The sequence below is a fragment of the Poecile atricapillus genome, chromosome Z (genome assembly GCF_030490865.1).
Source record: "Poecile atricapillus isolate bPoeAtr1 chromosome Z, bPoeAtr1.hap1, whole genome shotgun sequence".
Lineage (NCBI taxonomy): Eukaryota > Metazoa > Chordata > Aves > Passeriformes > Paridae > Poecile > Poecile atricapillus.
Genome location: NC_081289.1, coordinates 144488077 through 144508477, shown reverse-complemented (window position 1 = coordinate 144508477; position 20401 = coordinate 144488077). Strand labels below are relative to the sequence as shown.

At 44.8% G+C, this 20401-nt stretch overlaps 1 protein-coding gene across 1 annotated transcript; it reads left to right on the top strand.

Moving 5' to 3' along the window:
- The first annotated feature begins 757 nt into the window (after positions 1–757).
- Positions 758–17085, top strand: SKA1 (spindle and kinetochore associated complex subunit 1). The gene is made up of 8 exons (XM_058827464.1): positions 758–1409; positions 1575–2360; positions 3225–3339; positions 4013–4137; positions 5095–5186; positions 8836–8964; positions 13575–13744; positions 16574–17085. The coding sequence occupies exons 3-8, from the start codon at positions 3240–3242 to the stop codon at positions 16720–16722; spliced, it is 765 nt and encodes a 254-aa protein (XP_058683447.1). The 5' UTR covers positions 758–1409; positions 1575–2360; positions 3225–3239; the 3' UTR covers positions 16723–17085.
- Positions 17086–20401: the final 3316 nt, after the last annotated feature.

Here is a 20401-nt window from a genome sequence, read left to right as displayed (position 1 = left end):
CATCCCTGCTTTAATACAGTCTTTCTTTATCTCGTTTATATGTTAATCTGTTTATAAGCTCTTCAGGATTTTGGGGATAGAGAATGGAGGAAACTGTGAGCTTTTATGTATCAGGGAATTGTGGAAAAGCAGCAGAGACTCTGCTGATTCCTTCCTTGGAGACACAAGCAGCCTATCCTTAACAAAATAAATCTTTATATTTGTAGCTAATTAGAAAAAAATTAGCTTGGGATCAGTGTAAACTGTTTAATTATCTCCATCCCTACCCCAAGAGAAAAAAGAAAGTGATGGGTAACGATGGAGACACACCAGCATGAGCACGTGTGTGTTGGAAACGGCATTTTTACTATGGGCTTTGTCTTCTGTTAAAAGCTGAAATAAACTGAATTTATACAATCAAGTAAAAAATGGTGTGGCGATGCTATCACAACTCCCTGGAAGGAGTAAAGCCCTCAGGGGCCGAACCGGAGCGGGCGCCTATCGGCGCTGCCTCAGAGAGATCCCGCCCGTCTTCCCTCAGCCATCCTGCGTTCCCTTCCTGCTGCGTTCAGCGATCCCGGCTCCCTTCTCACTCGGCTTCCCTCAGCAATTCCGCCTCCCGCCCTTCCTTCTCGTTCCCCACAGCGATCCCGCCTCCCTTCAGCGACCCGGCCTCCCTTACCGCCTCCCTCCGGGATCCTGCTTTCCCTTCCCGCCCGCTTCCCTCAGCGATCCCGCCTTCCGCCCTTCCTTCCCGTTCCCCTCAGCCGTCCCGCCTTCGTACCCCTTCCCCTCAGCAATCCCTCCTTCCTTCCCGTTCCCCTCAGCAATCCTTCCTTCCTACCCCTTCCCCTCAGCAATCCCTCCTTCCTTCCCGTTCCCCTCAGCCGTCCCGCCTTCGTACCCCTTCCCCTCAGCAATCCTTCCTTCCTTCCCGTTCCCCTCAACAATCCCTCCTTCCTTCCCGTTCCCCTCAGCAATCCCGCCTTCCTTCCCGTTCCCCTCAGCCGTCCCGCCTCCCGTCTCGCCTGGCTCCACAACCGATTCCGCCCCTCCTTCCCGCCCTCCTCAGTGATCCCGGCTCCCTTCCCTGCTCCTGCCCTTTCTGCCCCCTTTCCCTCAGCAGTCCCGCACCTTCCGCCCTTCCCTTCCCTTCCCGTTGTGGCCAGCGTCCCCGTCTTGCCTCTCGTCCCACTCCCACTGTCTTTTGTGTCTTTTAATTTTTATCTCGCCTTTCGTAAACTTAACTTAGGTGACATTACTTGTATAAGAGGAGTTTGCCTAGTGAAGGAAAGAATCTGCTTCAAGTCGTGCGTTAAGATTACATCACTAAATAAATATGCATTAGGTGGGCGGCGAATATGCAGTAAGTGAAGAACCTGTTTCGAGTCGTGCGTTAAGATTACCTCACCTAAATAAATATGCATTAGGTGGGTGGAGATATGCAGTAAGCAGGCGTGTTCATATGAACTTTACTGTAACAGATTTAACTTTTTACCCTTTGGGAAGTTGATTAGTGGGAACGTCTTCCTTGCACGCTGCGCTGAATAAACCACGTCTCCTTTCTAAGGTGAACTCTGTGTTTGTGTTCCCAGAGCTGCTAAAATCGACAACGCCTTCCGCACTCCCGCTGCCCTCAGACCTCCCGCCTTACGCCCTTCCTCCTAGTCCCTCCAGACTCACAGAATTACAAAGGTTGGAAAATACCTCCGAGATCGTGCCCAACCTATCACTGATCGCCTTTTGTCACCCAGACCACAGCACTGAATGCTATATCCAGGCGTTCCTCGGACACGTCCAGGAGTGAGGACTCGAACCCTCCATGGGCAGCCACAACGCCGTTTCTTTCCACGGGGAAATTCCTCCTGAAGCCCAACCTGAGCCTCCCCTGGCGCAGCTTGAGACCATATCCCCTTATCCTATCACTGGCTACCTGGGAGAAAAGACCGACCCTCACCAGGCCTACAGGCTCCTTTAGGACCGCGCATTCCGCCCCTCTCTCCCCTCAGCGCCGCTCCCGCCCTTCCCGGCCCGCTTTCCCCCAGCGCTGCCCCCGCTCCGCCCTTTCCGCCCGTCCCTCGCGCTCCCCTCAGCGCGCACGCGCCCTGCCCGCCCTCCCCAACGCCCGCCCGAGCGCGGCGGATTCAAACCGGGGCTGGAACAGCGGCCGGAACCGCGTCCGGAACCGCGTCCTCTCTCCTCCTCCGGCTGAGGTTCCTCCTCCTCCCCGCGGCTGGGAGAGTGGGACGGGGACGAAGCCCGGGAAGCGCTGCGCCAGGTAAAACCTGAGGAGAAACGGGCGCTCGGCGCCGGCCGCAGCCGGGAACCTCCGTCCCCTCAGGGTATCCCGATCCGCCTCGGAGTGTCCTGGTTCCGCGCAGGTATGGAGGCTGGGAAGGCGGCAGGCATCTAAAAACGGATTTCACAAGCGCGGCAGCTGATAGTATTTTTAAGCCAAAAGTGGAATAAAGGCTTTTTGAAAATTTTCAGGTGTGAGCCGCCGGAGGGAGCTGTGTGAGCGCTCAGTGCCGGGCCCCAGTGTTAAATGCGGGCGTTTGTCACCTTGTATAACTTTTTCTTTGAACCAATTCCTGTCTATAATAGGGTCAATAACTCTATTATTATAGTAAATAGTATATAGTATAATATAGTATAATAATATATAATATTATATAATTATGTATAGTATAATATATATTATATATATATAATAATATATAATATAATGCTCTTTTTAATGCTTCCAGACTTCACTAATAATTCTGCTAACAGTTTGGTTTTTTTTGCATAATTATGTTTTTAAAAAAGCACACCTCTTTAAACATTAATCATCTGATCTCTTCCTGAGACAGCCTTCTAAAGCTGCCTTATATAAGCCAGGTATTTCTTGGCTTAATTCCAACTCCTTTTTATCCTTTATATATTTTTATATTTTATCCTTGATATATTTATATCATATATTATAAGGATGCTCCCAGTCTCATGAGGAATTGCTGCACTGATATCACACTGGATTCTCTGCATACCTCCAGAATTCTGGGAAACTTAGTGGCTTGTCTAGTGCCAGTCACTTTATGCTTCCTTTCCTGTCTTCAATTTAGTAAGATAAAAGATAATTAACTCCATTTATTGTTTCATTTATGTTCCCTTCGCTTCTTCAACAGATCAGAGTCCTTCTAAAAATTCTGCTTTTGTAGGCAATGTTTGCAACTTGGGTCCTTTTCAATTTCCTGCCCTCACTTTAGCTCCCCCTCAGTGTGATGATGAAGGATATGGGATCCTCAGGCCTGGAAGACTTATGCTCCCACATCAATGAGAAGATTTCAACTATTAAGAAGTGCATCCTATTGAGAGACACAGGTAAAAAAGAGCAACAGTGGGGTTTGGTTTGCACTCCAATCCAAGAAAGACACCAAGGGGCTGGAGCGTGTCCAGGGCAGGGAACGGAGCTGGGGAAGGGGCTGGAGCCCCAGGAACGGCTGAGGGAGCTGGGAAAGGGGCTCAGCCTGGAGAAAAGGAGGCTCAGGGGGCCCTTGTGGCTCTGCACAAGTCCCTGGCAGGAGGGGACAGCCGGGGGGGTCGGGCTGTGCTGCCAGGGAACAGGGACAGGAGGAGAGGGAACGACCTCAGGCTGGGCCAGGGCAGGGACAGGGGGGACAGCAGCAGGAATTTCTCCATGGAAAGGGGGGTCAGGCCTTGGAACTGCCCAGGGCAGTGGAGGAATCCCAATCTCTGGAAGGATTTAAAAGCCGTGTGGTTTTTTGACGCTTGGGACACAGGCTTGTGGTGGCCTTGGCAGTGCTCTGAGGAAATAGTTGGACCTGGTCTTAGAGGGCTTTTCCAAACTAAATGATTCCATGAACTCTGTTGGCTCTGCAGAGTACAAGGCTGACAGTTTGGCTTGCTGCTTCTCCTGCATGGATGTGGTGACTGGGGAGCAGGGAGTTAGATAACTACTGCTTGTGAAAGGGAGGAATATCTGATTTTGCTTTTTTCTTGGAGACTTTGTAGCTCAATGTTCTCTCCTTTACAGGCCAGCATGAATCCTGCAAGTCTGTGCTCTGTAAAATACAGCATGAGGTGGTCCTTGTACATGATCTCCTGAATACAATGGAGGCTGAAGTTAAACAGCAAGAAAAACTGAAAGATTTGCTAAAAGTAATCTTTTTTCTTTTCCTGGTTATAAAACACTGAAAGCTTCAAAGGAATTTTTGATACGTGTGTTACGTTTTTTTTCCTAGATCCTTAGCGATGTTTGGATGCATGTGCTGCATCTCCAAGAGAGACTGGGGCTTGGAACAGGCTTGCTGATGGTTTTTTAAGCAGTCCTCCAGAACAATGAACATTAGAAATTGTATTTTTAGAGGCTTATACAAAGAATCATAGAGTTGTAGAATGGTTTGAGTTGGAAGGGATTTTAAAGCTCATCCAGTTCCACCCCTGCCATGGGCAGGGACACCTTCCACTGTCCCAGGTTGCTCCAAGCCCCTGTCCAATCTGGTCTTGGACACTTCTCTAGGCAATCTGTGCCAGGGCCTCCCCACCCTTGCAGGGAAGAATTTGTTCTTAATATCTAATCTAAGTCTACCTTCCTTCATCTTAAGGCCGTTAAAAGCATGTCTTTGTCACTGGCCTTGAAAACATGTCTTTATCATAATGAATATGGTGATCTAAAGAGCAATTCTGCTTACACGTCTTTGCAATAGCTGCACAAAGTGCTCATTTAGAATATTTGTCTGTTATTCTACTGTGTGTTTGCACTGCCTTTGTTAAGTCTTTTGTGGAAATGTTGTTTGGGGAATGGAGGTGAGTTCACCTTAGTATCTCACCTGCACTACCACTGTTCCCCTGGCCAGACCTTGCTGAGGGTGTATTGCTGAAGTTCCTTTTGCCTGCTCAAATTTCTCTGCCATTCTGAGGGCAAGGACAGGGAAGGATGCTCCTTCCTTTCTTCACCAGTTTCCCTGGGGAAATTATGGATGAGGAGGTACGACAATGGGATGAGAATAAAGGACACCTCTTAATAAAGCTGAAAATTAATTTAGTATTGCCCTAATTTTACTTGCTTGATGTTAGTAGGATCAGATTTCTGATGTAGTCTCATATTAATTTCAGGAGATCCAGAAGGCTGCCGAGAAAGATCAAAAGGAAGCACAGCACCTCCTTGAACACATTCCACCCTATCTGCCTAAACCAACCCAGAACTGGTATGTGGTACATGAGCCTGGAGGATTTGGGCTGCTCCTGGCAGTGTTCAGTTGCAGAATAATGATAATAATAACAATAACTATATGCATCTTAATATATTGGTTTAATATAACATAATTTTATTATATGTTATATATTAAATTATACTAATATGTTGTTATATTAGTATTAATATATAAAATATAATATATAATTATAATAATATATTCAGTTGCTCTGCTCCTTTCACTCCACATTGACTGGGAAATTTTGGGAGCCAAAGTTGTTGAGTGTATTGATTCTGGAGTTGGGTCTTGTCCAGGCTTGTGCTAGCACCCCAACAAATCTGTCAGGTCAAGTCTTTGAAATACCAAGTTGGTCCAATTGCAGCTTCCATGGGGTAGGTGTGATGTAGTAGAAAGCAAGTGCTCCTCTGAATCTGAGCATCCCTTGCTTTAGAATCACAAACACACTGATTTTATAACTGCAGTGCCTATGGATTAAAGGGTTACTGACGCAAACTAGAGCTGAAGTTCACCACTGCCCTTCCAAATACAATTAAAAAACAAAAAACCTCTAACTCAGTCATCTTTCTGTGGGACTTTGAATTGTGTTTGTGGTAGTTTTGTTCTCTTTTTCCTACAGCAATCTTGCATTTATTTCAGCTAGCTTTGACAGCCCCTTGCCTTGGAGAGGGCTGTGGTAAGAAGCTTTTCAGAGTCGAGTAGCTCAAGTATGTGAAAATGACAAGTATGTGAAATACCAGCTGTTACTCCGAAGGCTTTTAAGTCATTTCAACTCTGACTGAGTTTCTCATCTCTTTCTCTGGAGCTGGTTTTTTTTCTGGAGTGATGTTAGTGTTTGTCAGGTAGGATCACTTGCAGATATCTGGGGATCCCAGAACTTCTTTCGTACCTCGCAGCTTGTCAGAAGTCAATGCATTAATTTGAATTCAGTTCATCCAATATGTGCTCTGAATCTACCAGCTCTGCTTGGTCTGGTTCCTCATGCCAGAGAAGCATCAGTCTCAAAACACGACAGACGTACTCCAACAAAATGAAAGGTTAAACGTGTGGAAAGAGTGTTTTAGAAGAGAAAAATCAACTGTAATTTTTGTTGGTGTGTAGCAGTATTGTCGTTGGTGTAGGTATTGAAACTGTTCCTAGCTGGTGAAAGGATGATTTCTGCAGAAGCTTTTTCCTTATTCCCACCCTTTAGACATTAACCCCTCAGCTTAGGAAACAGCCTCTCAAAATGTCTCTAGGGGTGTCTTGTTCCTTTTCAATTTAGATGTTGCTTTTTGTGTGTGTGGAAGAATTGAAGTTTTTCAGAAATTACCACTTAGGTTCTGCCTTCCTGTCAAAACTTACTTTCTTATTGTAGGAGATCCTTTGTCTCAACTTTGTGTCAGCTCCTGGAAATTGTTTAGATGTAAATGACGCTTGTTTGGTGATTGTGCCAGCTCTGACACCAAAAGATTCTTTGGGATGTTGGTTTCCCTTACAATCTTGCCCTATTTGTGATCAGGAAGTTAATTGTGATATGACTTTAGCCGGTTCTTCCCTTTCTAGAGAGAGCCATGATGTGTAAAACCAGCCAAGCTTTTCTGATAATTTTCTACAGACTGTGCTCAGCCAGCTCACAGCCGCTGCTCTGTCATTGTTAGTTTGGTGTCAGTTTTTCTTCAGTAATAATACATTGTAAGGTGATGCCATTTGTCAAAACACACTTTCTCCTTTTGTCCCCATTTTGTCACTTCTTGGTGTTGTGCAGTGGAGGGTCAAGGTAGTGTCAGAAGGGACATAATTGTTCAAAACCCACTATAACAGTGTAAAGATGTTTTCAGGTCTCTTCCCCAGACCTTCCTCTCCTGGCCTTTCTGTTGCCCTATGCCCCCAGATGTGTGGGGCTGTGAATACTAATGGGCTGTTTACTGATTTTTGTGAGATAATGCAGGAAGCAGAGGAGCATTTAAAGGCTGGTGAGACAGGCCCTGAAGTCCCTGGGAAAATGAGAACACCCACACAGAGAAGCTGAACGATTCATGGCTTTAGCTATTGTTTCTCTACTGTTGTATTCTTGGGTTTTCTGTTCTTGTTTACCAGAGGAATGCCACTGAAATAAAAAGCGAGTTCAGTATCTCTCAAGGTCTTTGTATCCCACGTGTTTGTTGAGAGCAGTTTCTCATTCTACCAGAGCCAGATTTTGTAAACAAGCATCAGTTCTTCCTTTTCATGGTTCAGGTCAGCGGTGAACTGTGTCTGTACCACCTCACTGCAGCAGGGCAGGGGCCAGGGAGTGGGCGGGAACACAAAGGAGGGGTGCCTGGGGCTAGGGAATCATCTAGAAAAGGTTTTTTGCAGTGTGATAGACAGCAGGAGACTGGAGCGTGGGAGGAATGAAGTTTCAAGACATGAACTTGCTTCCTTTGGTTGTTGTGTTTATCCTTTCATTCCAAACCCACCTCCACCACCACCCAAAATCCACCTCCCTTCCCTTTCCCTCCTGTTTGCTGACATTCCCTGCTAGCTGCAGCGTGCCAGGATTCCTGTTGTTGTTGTTGTTGCTCAGATGCAAACAGATGTTCTTCAGATGATGACATCTGAGTAAGTTTGGCTGCAGATGTCCCGTGTTTCGGAAGGGCTCTGTGTTGTGTCACCGCGCAGAGCTGCTCCGCTCCCTCTGTCACCTGTGTCACCCAGCAGGTGGCACTCGCTGTCCTCTCCACGGCACTTGTGCTCCTCGGGAATGGGACACTGGGCTTGGCGGTGTCGCATCAAGTGACACCTCAAATCCTGGCCCTGCGGTCGACAGATGGGGCACTGCTGTGCCGTTCACTGCTGCGGGACCCCACGTCCGACAAGGATCTCTTGTGGGACAGTCGGATCCACGCAGAGGATCATTTCTGTGTCCAGCTCAGCTCTGTACTGCTAGTTAATTCTGCTGCACATCCCCGTAATGTCCACGTGTTCTGATGACAGTGGATTTGGCCATATGCATCGCCTCTGCTGTCCTGCTGAGGAGCAGCTGGGTGGGTGGCTGTCAGATCCCTTGGGGCTTGAGGCTCTAAGCTGAGGGTTTAGAGGAAGGATGAATTCATAAAAATAATCTAATGATCAGGAATAAATCAGGAAATTCTTTGACCTTTTGGATCTTGCCTTAAAGAAAAATTTAAAAGTATTTTTGAAACCCAGTCTGTTAGGTGGTGTTGAATTTCTTTGCTTCAAAAGTTTAATGGATGAGTCAGGCTTCTCAAGATTTGAACCTGTTAAAAAAGAGCTATGAAGTATTAAAATCTGCCCGTTACAGCTGCAGCTCTGTGCTGTGTTTCATCTGACAAAAAGCCAGGCCTTGTGTTGTGTGAAATGTAATGGTACATTGAATTCTGAGCTGTGCCATGCTGCACTTGGACTGCTTCCAACTCACCTGCTAGCCGCCTCTGTAGCAGAGAAACCAAGAGCTGTGCTGAAGTCAGCTGAAGGATACCATTTGGAACACAGTAGGCTTGTTTTAGTGAGGTTTCTTTTGTGAAATATCATTAATTGTGTTCATCCAGCCTAACAGGCTGAGACTTAGGTCTGTGACTAAGCAGACTTGCTAGTGTTGTGGAATTCTCCTTCCTACTTACCTGCTGTTTATACATTGAATGAATATTCCTTCATTTTACAGCATCACTGTGAAACATGAAGGACAGCCAAAGGCTGTTGAACCCAAACCTGCACAGAAACACTCGAAAGAGACAAAAGTCATTAAAGAAGCAGCATTAATAACCGCAGAGGAGTTTGAAAGTGTTCCTGCGTAAGTAAGCGTGGCTTCCCTTGCACCCTGGCATACCAATTTGGGGGGCACACGTAGGTTTGGAAGAGTGACCTCTTGCAGAACTGGAACTGACAGAGATTAAATATTTCATGGGGTGAAACATAATAGTAGCTCCAAACAGTTTAAATGCTATGCTAGCAAACCTGAAAATTGAATGACTGGAGTTAATTGGGCTCTTTTTTATGCTGGTATTGGGAATGAAAACTGATCAGTTAAAACCCAAACCTCTTGCCTCAAAAGTGACTGTAATTATATGAACAGAGATTTATTAGCTAACAGGTGAATCCTGATCTTGTTTTGAGAACTGACATTAAAAAACAAAGAGCCATCATCTCATAAGATGAAGGGTTTGTTTACATGTAGAAGGAAAAATAATGATAAATGCTGTTTTTATTTGACCCAACTATTGGTTTCTGGAAACTTCAAGTCTTGGCTTACCAGTCTGTTTTCAGGCAGGAAGAGCAGACTTGTTAAAAGCAAAAAACCACTTTGCACAGAAATTCTCAAATTTCTGGATAGAAAGCTGTGGGTGTTTTCCCCTAACATCAGGACCTGATTAGTGGATATCCTTCTCTGAAGTCTGACATATAGGAATAACTCCCTAAATGGCATTTGGGTGGCGTGGGTAAATATTTCTGCAAAAAGACATTCCTTTTGATGCCTAAGGCTAAATTTTTATTGGGATTCTAGATTCACTATGTTCCCTGACAATACCTGTCTCAATAAGAAATATCTTTTTGAGTCTGTACTTTACTTGAGGCTTTCCAATAATTTTTTATATAGCCTTCAAAATTTTCAGGTGAGTAATACCCATTTTCTTCCTTATCCTGAATGTTGAGCTAATGATAAAGGACTTCTGGTTACTTCTCAGAAGAGCATGCACCTGGTAGTTTTATTCTGCAGAACATCTCAGGTATTTTGTGGATTTACTCCCTTAGGTAGTTCTCTCCTGATAAAATAATGGAGGATAAAGCTGGAGGATGGGAATTTTTGGTCTTTATCTCTGCTGTGGCAAGAGAAATAGACAGACCATTCCAGCTGAATACTGTTTTAACTTCCATTTAAGGCTATGATCTTCCACATAACGAGCCAGGTGGAAGGACACTTGGGGGTCATGGTTTAGTGGTGGCCTTGGCTTTACTGAGGGAAAGGTTGGACTTGATCATCTCAGACAGCTTTTCCAACCTAAAGGAGTTTATGATAATCCTTGAAAGTGGAAATGGGGACAGAGAGCAGCACATCCTCTTCTATTCATTACAGATTCACAAAACCCTAGAATAAGCTGAGTTGGAAGGCACCCTTGTGGAATTGTTGCAGCTGTGTTGGAAGGCACCCATTACGGAAAGGTTGTGGCTTAGACTGTGCTGGTACAGCTCTAGAAATAATTTAGTTTTATTCAGATGGGAGAAGCATGTTTGTTCTGTGGAGGAAAATTTACATGAATTTACATAGGTCTATTAATCTACCAGTATTTCTGTTGCCTGGCAATGTTGTAGTACAAGATTGAGGGAGTACTTGCAATTTCACATACTGATTGACCAAATCTAAGCAGCAAACACTTGTCATACAAATTCCATACAAATTCTCTTACACTGAACGTATTCTCTCGGAAGAATGAGAATTTGGTTCAGGGCCCAGTTCTTCAAGTGAGCACTGGGGTTGGGAGGTGGTCACTGAAAAATTGAGGCTGTTTTCACTCGCTTTGTGCTGAACATGAAGGAAAATTATTCCAAACACCATCAGGCTTCAGTGGCTTCATAGTCCTAGAACTGGGCAGCTGGTATTTAGCAAAAGTACACGCTGTGTTAAGGGGCAGACGTGGAGCACCCTGATCAAACAGAACACTTTGCACAATAAAAAACTTGCAAATTATCTTACCTTTCAAATCTGTTGCAGGAAGGTGCTCTTTGGAGGAAGATAAAGGACATTTCACAGTACCTGTCTTTGTTAACTTTTGACTTTGAGGCAAAGGAAAATGCTTGTTTTATTCCGCGTCTAGAATTCTTATTGCTTTCTAAAAATCTTACTGCTGAAAGTATTTTAGATTCTGTGCATTTATAGCTCTCAACTCTCAGAAGATGGTGGCTTGGGAGAATACATGGCTATTTTAGCCTAACCATTTTTGAGAGAGCAGGGGGTATATCTCTTTTAGAGTGGTATATATGTGATATATTGATGTTATTCTTTTCTCTGAGGAGCAGCACTATGCTCTGGTGGAGCAAAAATGGAAAAAATGCTTTGAAAAAGGGCTTCTGTGGATTAAAGAAAAAAACTGACTGAATTTTTTTTTTGTTTTTAATTTTAATGCATTTGGAATAGTGAAGCGGATTTTAAAGTTATTTTAAATCTAAATTAAATGCCTGCATTTGGAACTTCTCAACTTTGTATTTTTATATGATTGTACGTATGGACAGAAATAAATGTCAGCATTAACAGGTTTGCCAGCCATGGTTGGGTAGAAACATGAGAGGGCTGTGGGACAGCTGGAGTTTTTATGATCCTTACTTATGCACAGAATAAAAAATTCCCTTCGGTTTTGACAGAGTTTAATTTCAGATTAAAGCATCTAGGATGCCTGAGGGCCTCTCAAAGAGCATTCGGTTTTTGGGTTTAGGCAGCCCAGCCCTGCCTCTCTGCTTCAGCCTCAGGATGAGCTGAGGTGCTTCCTTGGCTTTATTAAGTGTATTCACTGTCTGTGTGTTGACAGTGGGAGCACAGGAACTTAAATAAAGGTATTTTATACCTCTGGGCTCAGCCATCCTTGCTCTGCACGCTCCCCTGTGGCGTAGGGAGGCAGAGAGAGCAATAAACAGCAGTTAATGCACAAGGCAAAGCCTTGCTGTGCTCACAGGCTGTGTTTGTGCTGTGGCTGCATCCTCAGGGGTGGTAGTGCTGCTTCTATTACTGTGAAAAGTACTGCATTTTCATAACTGCGACATGGTTGCACCTACAACCCTGAATTAGTCAAATTATCAATCAAGTCCAAAGCTGGTTGCAAGCAACTTTGTGGCTACTAAGTTTCAAACTCAGTTTGGAGGGAGAGCAATTGCTTTGAATTCAGTTTTTAAACGCCTCCTTGCCGGCCTGTCTCCCTGGCAGGGGACTGGCTGCTGTTGAAATTTACAGCACTTATCTTGGCAATTTCAGAATGCCTGCCCGAATTCTGGTTTGGAATACTGAACTTGTAATTGATTATCTACTTCTGCTTTTAATTCTTTGTATGTTCTCTAAAGATTGAGCCTGTCTGTTCTGATTAAAACAAGGGAGGAACTTGCTGTTCATTGATCTTTTCAGTCTTGCTGTCCCACAGCTTTTAGCCACCTGCTCTACTGACCTAAAGCATTCGTTCTTAAAATGAATTGTAACACCTGTGTAATCCCTCATGTCTGCAAACCGATACTGAGTGGAACACAAGCAGCCAGGTTTGGCTTGTGACAACTGAATGAAGGCCACAGGACAATGCAGGTTGCCAGGCTGGCCTGGCTCTTTCTGCCATTCTAGGGGGGAAGGGGTTGTGTTGTATTCAGCTTACTGCTTGTCATTTGAGTTTCAGATTTCATTTTTATATAATGGCTTCTCAGTGTGCAGCACAGTTCCTTTTCCTTGAAGGCATGGCTTTACATCTATAAATACTGAATAGCCTTACTTGCAAATATTCCAGTGTTCTAGTATTTCCACATCACTTTGTTCCTTATCTTCCGTGCTTCCTGTACCTCTAGGCTGTTATCAACAGACCTTATTCTTCCAGTACCAGTGTTATGAAATGCTCTGAGGGTTCAGAAATGGGTGCTGGTGGTGCAGAACCATATCTGCACGGCTCAGTAGGCTGCACATACAGAAGGCAACACAAAACTGATAGTTCTTCAAAAAACCCCAAATAATCACAGAATCACTAGGCTGGAAGAGATCTTCAAGATCACTGAGTGTCCAACCCATGCCCTAACACCTCAACTAAAGCATGGCACTGAGTGCCACATCCAAAACAAAACCAGAAATAAATAAATTTATTTATAATATATAATATATAAAATATTATTTATAACATTATAATATTATTTATATATTATTATAACAGATGAGGCCACTGTGCTCAGGCTCTGCTCCACACCCACCACCAGACTTTGGGCAGCCCTGCTGAAATACAAATAGCTGTAACACCAAACACAGGTTGTTTATGGTGATAATATGAACCAAATTATGCTCCTAGGCAAACATTTGATTTCATGCTGTTTTCTGTGAAGTTGCTTTATTTTTCTGTGTTTGTAGTTTTAAGTGGTACGCTGTAAAAGCAAACTTTATTCCATTTTGAAAAGTTTTTTTACAGTTTAAGCACTGAACACATTCTGCTTCTTAAATTTAGCTCTCTAATATTTTATCTTTCTGGTTTAGGTTCTGTCATGGCCTTTTAACCTTTAAGGTTGTTAAACAACCATGGAAATGAACAGAATTAAGTGCTACGTGTATTCATTAACACAAAGCAGGAGAAACTGCCTCTAACTAGGAATGGCTTGTTCAGTTAAGGCTGATGAAAGAGAATAAACACAGAACTTTGTGACTTTCTGGTTACTGATTCTTATTTTTCTTTTTAGGTATATGAAAGGCCGTATAACATATGATCAGGTTAATGCAGTTGTTCAACAGATGAACAAGGCCGTGGTGGAAAAGTACAAGATCTTTTATCAGCCTCTGAAGTCTATGAGTGCACCAGCCAGAAACCTCTACCACAGGTTTATAGAAGAAGAAACTAATGATACAAAAGGTATTTTTTTTTCCTTTTTGCCTTCAAGATGAGCCACTTCCATCTCCTGCCATGGCAGGGACACCTTCCCCTGTCCCAGGCTGCTCCAAGCCCTGTCCAGCCTGGCCTTGGACACTGCAGGGATCCAGGGCCAGCCCCAGCTGCTCTGGGCACCCTGTGCCAGGGCCTGCCCACCCTCCCAGCCAGCAATTCCTTCCCAATATCCCAGCTGGGCCTGCCCTCTGGCACTGGGAAGCCATTGCCTGGCTGCTGTCCCTGCAGGCCTTGTCCCCAGTCCCTGGGCAGCTCTCCTGGAGCCCCTTTAGGCCCTGCCAGGGGCTCTCAGCTCTCCCTGGAGCCTTCTCTTGTGCAGGGGAGCAGCCCCAGCTCTCCCAGGCTGGGGCTCCTCTGGGCCAGCTGGCTCCAGCAGCTCCTTGTCTTTCTCATGCTGGGTCACAGGGCTGGACGCAGGACTCCAGATGAAGTCTCAGTTGTCATATAAAGGTTATTGTTGCAAAGGGGTTTATTAAAAGCATTCTAAGCACATGCAGCTGGATAAATTTGTGTGTCTGACTGCTGGTTTGGGCTGTGATGGTTTGGTTTCTCTCTAAGCATGTTTTGCTTCAGTTGAACAGCAGTTTTCATCCATCTGGATTTCTTAAAGTACTGGCATCACCAATTTAATTTACGACATATTTTTGGTAGCACTGTTGCTATCCTTGGGACAGTAGTAAGGAGCTTGAGCCCACAGTTGTAGAAAAGAGTCTGAACACAACACTAAAAGTTCCCTCCTGGGCCTGGAGTGCTGCTCAGTCCGAACTGTGATCCACAGTAGTCTTGGCTGCTGTGAAGAAGCCATTCTAGCAGCTTGAGAAAGCTCCAGGTGGTCAGACAGTTTTCTGGCAGAAAGCTGGGGAGCTAAAGTCCGAAAAACTGAGGTGCTGAACTTCTTTAAGTACCTGAGAGATGATCTTTATTTCTTGTTTATCTTGGGAAGTTCAGTTAGGAAACTAGGACATTCAGCATCTGATAAAGCACGTGTATTTGTGAGGTAAATAGTTTTGTTTAGGTTTTTTTGTGACTAATCCTTTAGAAAGTCTAGAGAAAGGGCCTGGCAGGCTGTCAGATGGTTCTTATCTGGCCAGCACAGAATGATTAAATGTCTTTATCCATTGCATTTTTCACGATGACGTTCCACATTCATTGATTTGTTTGCTTAAATCTCTCCTGTGAGTGTCTGTGCTTAGGATTCCCACTGGTTCTCAACCTGGGCTGATTGCCAGTGACCTCTTCTCTGATTTCAAGATGAGAGAAGATGCTGCCTGGTTTATCAGGGTGAATTCCAGCCACTCAGGTGATTCAGTGAGCTTAGCTGGTTGTTTAGCACGTGGACCAAAACACCACCCTTCACCAGCTCTGATTTCTTCACAATAAAGAACCTGCTATGCTGAGAGTTGCCACTCTGAATTGTGAGCAAATATAAGAAGGAATCTTGTTTTATCAAAATTCAGGACGTTCTGATGCTCCCTCAGATGTAACAGACTGTGAAGGCAGCAGGCAGGTTGTGCCTGGATTCCCAGCACTGTTTGGGTGTATTGGCGTTCCTGGAAGTTGTAAATGGTCTCTATCCTACAGTAGTTCTATTTTGAGCAGTAATGCAGTTCTTCCTTCTTTTCCTAGTAAACAGACTTCCTACTTCTCATCTGTATGTGGATTTGGTGGCATTACAAGCTCTGAGATCCCAGCAGAGTTCCTCTCTGGGGAAATATCTCTAGATTCTGCCAGTTATTGCCTCTGGAAGATTCTACTCCCTGTGAGACCCGTGTGTCGCCAACTCTCATGAGAGGCACAGGCTGTGAGAAAATGTGATCTATTATTTCTCGGCTCTGTCTAAGCAAGATTTTGGGGGACATTACACTTAAAAAGATAATTCTTGGACCTTAGTTCTTTACCAGCAGCTTCAGCCTTCCAGCTTGGATCAGCTATTTCCCAGTGAAACTGGAAGGACTTAATAGGAGGAAGAGATGCTCCATCTTTTCTAAGATGTCACTGTGTTAAGGATGAAACAAGGAGGGAGAATGCTATCTTTTTTCAAGATGGAACACCCCCACCCTTGTGTCCTCCTTCTCATTAGACTTGGAAGTGTGCTGCTACACATAATCCAGGAACCATTTAGGTTGGAAAAGGCCTCTAAGATCACAAATTCCAGCTGTCAGCTGAGAACCATATTCGCCACTAAACCATTCATCGAGGGTTTTTGAACACTTCCAGGGATGGTGACTCCACCACTGCCCTGGGCAGCCTGAATTTTAATGACAATTTGCTTATGGAAGTAATTAATCAACTACAAGCAGGGGTAGGCTTTCAGCTCTGACACAGGACCTCCCTGTGCCATTTTCTTGGAGACACAGGGACGATGCTGTTGCAAGTGGTTAGCCTTTTCCTGTAATTTTCTTAAGTAATGATGAATTATTCTTTTCCAAATCTGATATAAGTCAAGGGAATGGTGGGCTGCAGAGCTCTGATGCAATCAGGGCTCTGTACTTATGGCAAAGATCTAATTCCAGAATCTGAGTGCCTGCTGGGAGACAGAGCTCATGGAGCACGGCCTGTGGATGGTGCTTCATTCACTGGACTTCATTGTAAGGCTGGCAATTCTCTTTCTGATGGCAAATTTTAAAAGTAGAACAAAGCTCCCAATATAATGTGAAGCCATCCTACTGCTGACTGTAGAACTATGAATTGTAGATTGTGGAATTGTGAAGAAGAGGCTGTGCTGTCACTTGTGAAATGCTGAGCGTATCCTACAACAGAATCGTTTCTGTAACAAAATCGTTGTTTGTTTTCCAGGAGCATTTTTTATTGTGGAGGCTGATATCAAGGAGTTCACTCAGCTAAAATTGGATAAGCGCTTCCACAGCATCCTCAACATCCTGAGGCACTGCCAGAGAGTGAGAGAGCTGCGCAGCTCGAAGCTCATCCGCTACATCATCTGCTAAGGAGCTCCCCATGTCTGCCTGCCCAGGAGAGAGACCTGTGCTCCTGTCCCCAGACAGCAGCCCTGAGGGACAGGGAGTGGTTTCGGGCACCTACCCTAAATTAGGAGAGGCATTTGAGTTTTGTTTGGCGAAGTGTGGAGGGGAACTACCAACCCGAACCAGAAAGGCAACTGGGCACAGGCGGTTAATCACATTTTCTCATCAGCTCATGAAAGTTCTCTGCACGTTAACACTGCTCCTTTGGTTCTTTTGTGGTTTTGAGTATTGTAGGTTAGGATTTTTCCTTTTTTTTCTCCTTTCTCTCAGAGAATTTTTGTCCCCATTTGTTGCCTAAGAGATGGGAACGATGGATACTTAAGAGAGACAAAAGATGTGGCAGGGGAAGGGGGGATTGTGGGGTGGGAAGGAAAACGGGTGGAGTTTCCTAGTTAGCCCCTTAGCTGGGGGGATTTCCCTCGGGAAATGCAGATACCAGAGGCTGGGCTGGAGGTCAGTGGCCAGGCTTGGCCCTGGCATGCTCTTGGGATGGGAGGGGGAGGCAGGTGGGGGTTTGTGGCCAGACTGCTGCTGCTGCAGAGAGAATTCACTGCACTGTGGAGTTCTGTCCTGGCTGCTTCTCCTCACCGTGAGTGAGCCTCTGCTTGTAAGAGCAGCCATTGAACTGGGCCCTTTCCAACACCCAGCCTCACTGGGATGGACCCTCTCCATCTGCTCGGGGAAACCCAGGAGCCTGACCCCGCTCCAGGGGGAGAGGGAGCGTTTCCTGGCTGCTTGCAGGAGCCCGGCTGCTGCTGCCCAGCCCTGCTGTTCTCCACAGCACTTCGGGCTTTTAGCTACCCTGATAGGCAGTGACTGCCCGCAGCCCTGTGGCTGCTGGCAGGCTCCTGGCACAGCTCCAGAGGCTTTTCCACCCTTGGCTGTCCACCCTGGGTGTGCTGTGTCTCTGCTGTGTCTCTGCTGTGTCTCTGCTGTGTCTCTGCTGCCATGGCTGTGCTCCCAGGCTCCTGCTGCAGCCCATCCACCACCTGAGGCTGGGACTGGGCTCCTGGCTCTGTTCGGTGTCACTGCTGCTTGTTTGCCTTCTTTTACGTGTTCTGATAAAGAACTGTTCTTCTTTCGCCCCTCTCTCAAAGCCCTGTAACTTCAAAGTTATAATAATTCAGTAGGAAGGGTGTTATAGATACATTTTATATTGTTGGCTTTTTGCAAATATTAAAATGAATGTTAAAAGAATGAGAAATTTTGTTTCTGTTATTGATGAAATTTAGAAATAGTAGTATAATACATATATGTTAGGCTATGGCATATTATTAAAATAAAAACTGCTTTTCTTTGTATAACCCAAAGACTGAGAAGAAAAAAAAAAAAAATAGCTAGAGAACTCCTGCATTTGTAAACTATCTTATCCAGATGAAGACAGCAGTGACCAGAACTCGGGGGGGAGGAATTTATTGCATTTCTGGTATCAGAGAATGTAAATCTCAATGGCACCAAGAAGATTGATCTATTGGGAAGGGGGCAAGAGAAAACTAAACAGAAGAACACCAAAGATCCTCAGAAGAATGTCTGAATATGAATGAGAATTTATGGATATGTAGTAGGGTTCTGTTTTTAAGGGACAATACTTTTTCACTAAGGTCTGCTCTCTTGGCTGAATGCAGAGACACCCGGCCGTATCTGTATACTTTATTTTTTTCTCCTAGTTGTTTTTTAATTAAACTTTTAAATTCTATAAAAATTATCTGAACCTCATTTTTCACAAAGGGGGTCATTTTTCCCGACTTCCTTGGCAGACACCTGTCTTGTTGGAGGCTGTGTTTAAGATTCTGTAGCTACTCAAAGGAAGCATCTAATTTTTCTTTTTTTCAATGCCTCAAACCAATTTCCAGGCTTCCTTTTCTTAATCTTTCTTTTTATACTAATTGTCTGTTTTGGAGTTATCTACGTCACTTGAACAGGAAGAGCTGAGGTGATCCAAAGTCTTCTAGACTGATCGGTAATTGTGTTAGTCCTGACCTTTTCCAACTTCATCATGCAGACAGGTTTTTCTCTCAGATACACAGACCAGCCTGAAACAGTAGGGATTTGAAGTGAAAATATTCACATTCAATGTGAAAATTCAGGTCAAACTTGTCCTGGTTTTATTATTAAAGTCTTCATTACAGCTTTTGTTATAGAAGGTTGCCTTCAAATGATTTATTAGTGTTCAGAGTAGATCTATTGTGATAAATATAAACTCTGCAAGTAATGAAAACCTTTGTGATAAGAAAAGCTGTGTTCTTTTTCTTCCATGAGCCTATATGTGCTGTTATCCTAATATCTCATCTCAAATGCCTCTTCTTGTCTCCTGTCAGCATTAACATGAAATTTAATGTGCAAAATACCCCAAATGATCTTTGAACTTTGTCACTAAAGCAATTCTGCCGAGTTTCTAGATTCACTTTTCATGTGTGTGTGCGTGGTGGTTGAATTTTGGGGTTTTGTTTTTTGGTCTTTTGCTCCAGAATGTTGGGATCCAAGCTGCGGTCTCTACTCTGCATTGTACTGGAATATATTTGAGGACCCTGGAGATTGTCCTTTGCTTCTGATGAGTATTAAAAAGCAAGACCTGATAGTATACAGCATAACCCTGGTTTTGCCTACTCACTGTAAGATCCTCTCAGGATTTTTTTCTTCAGATGTCACTGAACAGGTTTATTTTTGATTTTTATTTCCTTAGTACTTGTTTTGGTGTGGGTAAGCTTGGTTGCTGCATGGATTTATATTTTTTTTTCCCTCCTTTTTTGTGTTTTGTTGTAGGGCTTGCAGTTTTTGTTTAATTAGATGTTGGTTAACAGCTTTCAGTCTGTTACTATGGAGTTTTTAATTTTCTAAACTATTTTCCCTCGGGCAGATTCTCACAAATGTGCTCATTATTTTAATTCCCTCTCCTAACATTGTGTTTTCCTTCTCCCAAGGAACTCTGCCCATGGACTGTGGTCACCTATTGTGCCCTTCCACTTCTTCCAAAGGCTCATGCCAGCCTGGGAGCTGGAAAAGAGCAATTCCCTGCTGTCCTAGAGGTTCAGTGAGCACCTGTCTCCTGTCTTGGACAAACTTTTTGGTGTGTCCAAGGCGTTTTGGGGAGAAAACCTTCACCTCCAGGAGCTGCCTGGGAAAATGGCTATTTTCTGCAGGGTGTGCACGGGCTGCTTTCTGCTCCCTGAATCACTCACCAGCAGACAGAGGCCACAGCCCTGGGTACCAGCCCTGCCAGATGGTTTAATTTAAACCAAAAGCACAGCCCATGTGCAGCCTCCCAGCGCTCCCTCGCACCCTGCCAGCCGCCGGAGTCGCTGGTAGCAGCTTCTGAAAACAACGGAGCAGAGCCGAGGCGATTTAATTGCCTGATATACGAGGAGGGAGCTATAATCATCCCCCAGCCCTAATCTCCTCTCCTCAGTTGGTGATTTCACCCCCGTGGCTCTCTGCGAGGAGCAGGAGGGATGCTGGATGAATTATGTATTCGGTGAGCAAAGTTGCCTCCTGGGCCGGTCTAGATAAACAGGGAGCCCGCGATGCTGGTGACGATCTGATGCGGCAAAGGTCTCGGGCAGAGATGAAAGCAGAGTCTGTTGAGCTCTGCCTTGATGGTCAGAAACCAAGCCGAGTGTGGAGCGAGGGTGTGGGGGCTGGAGGA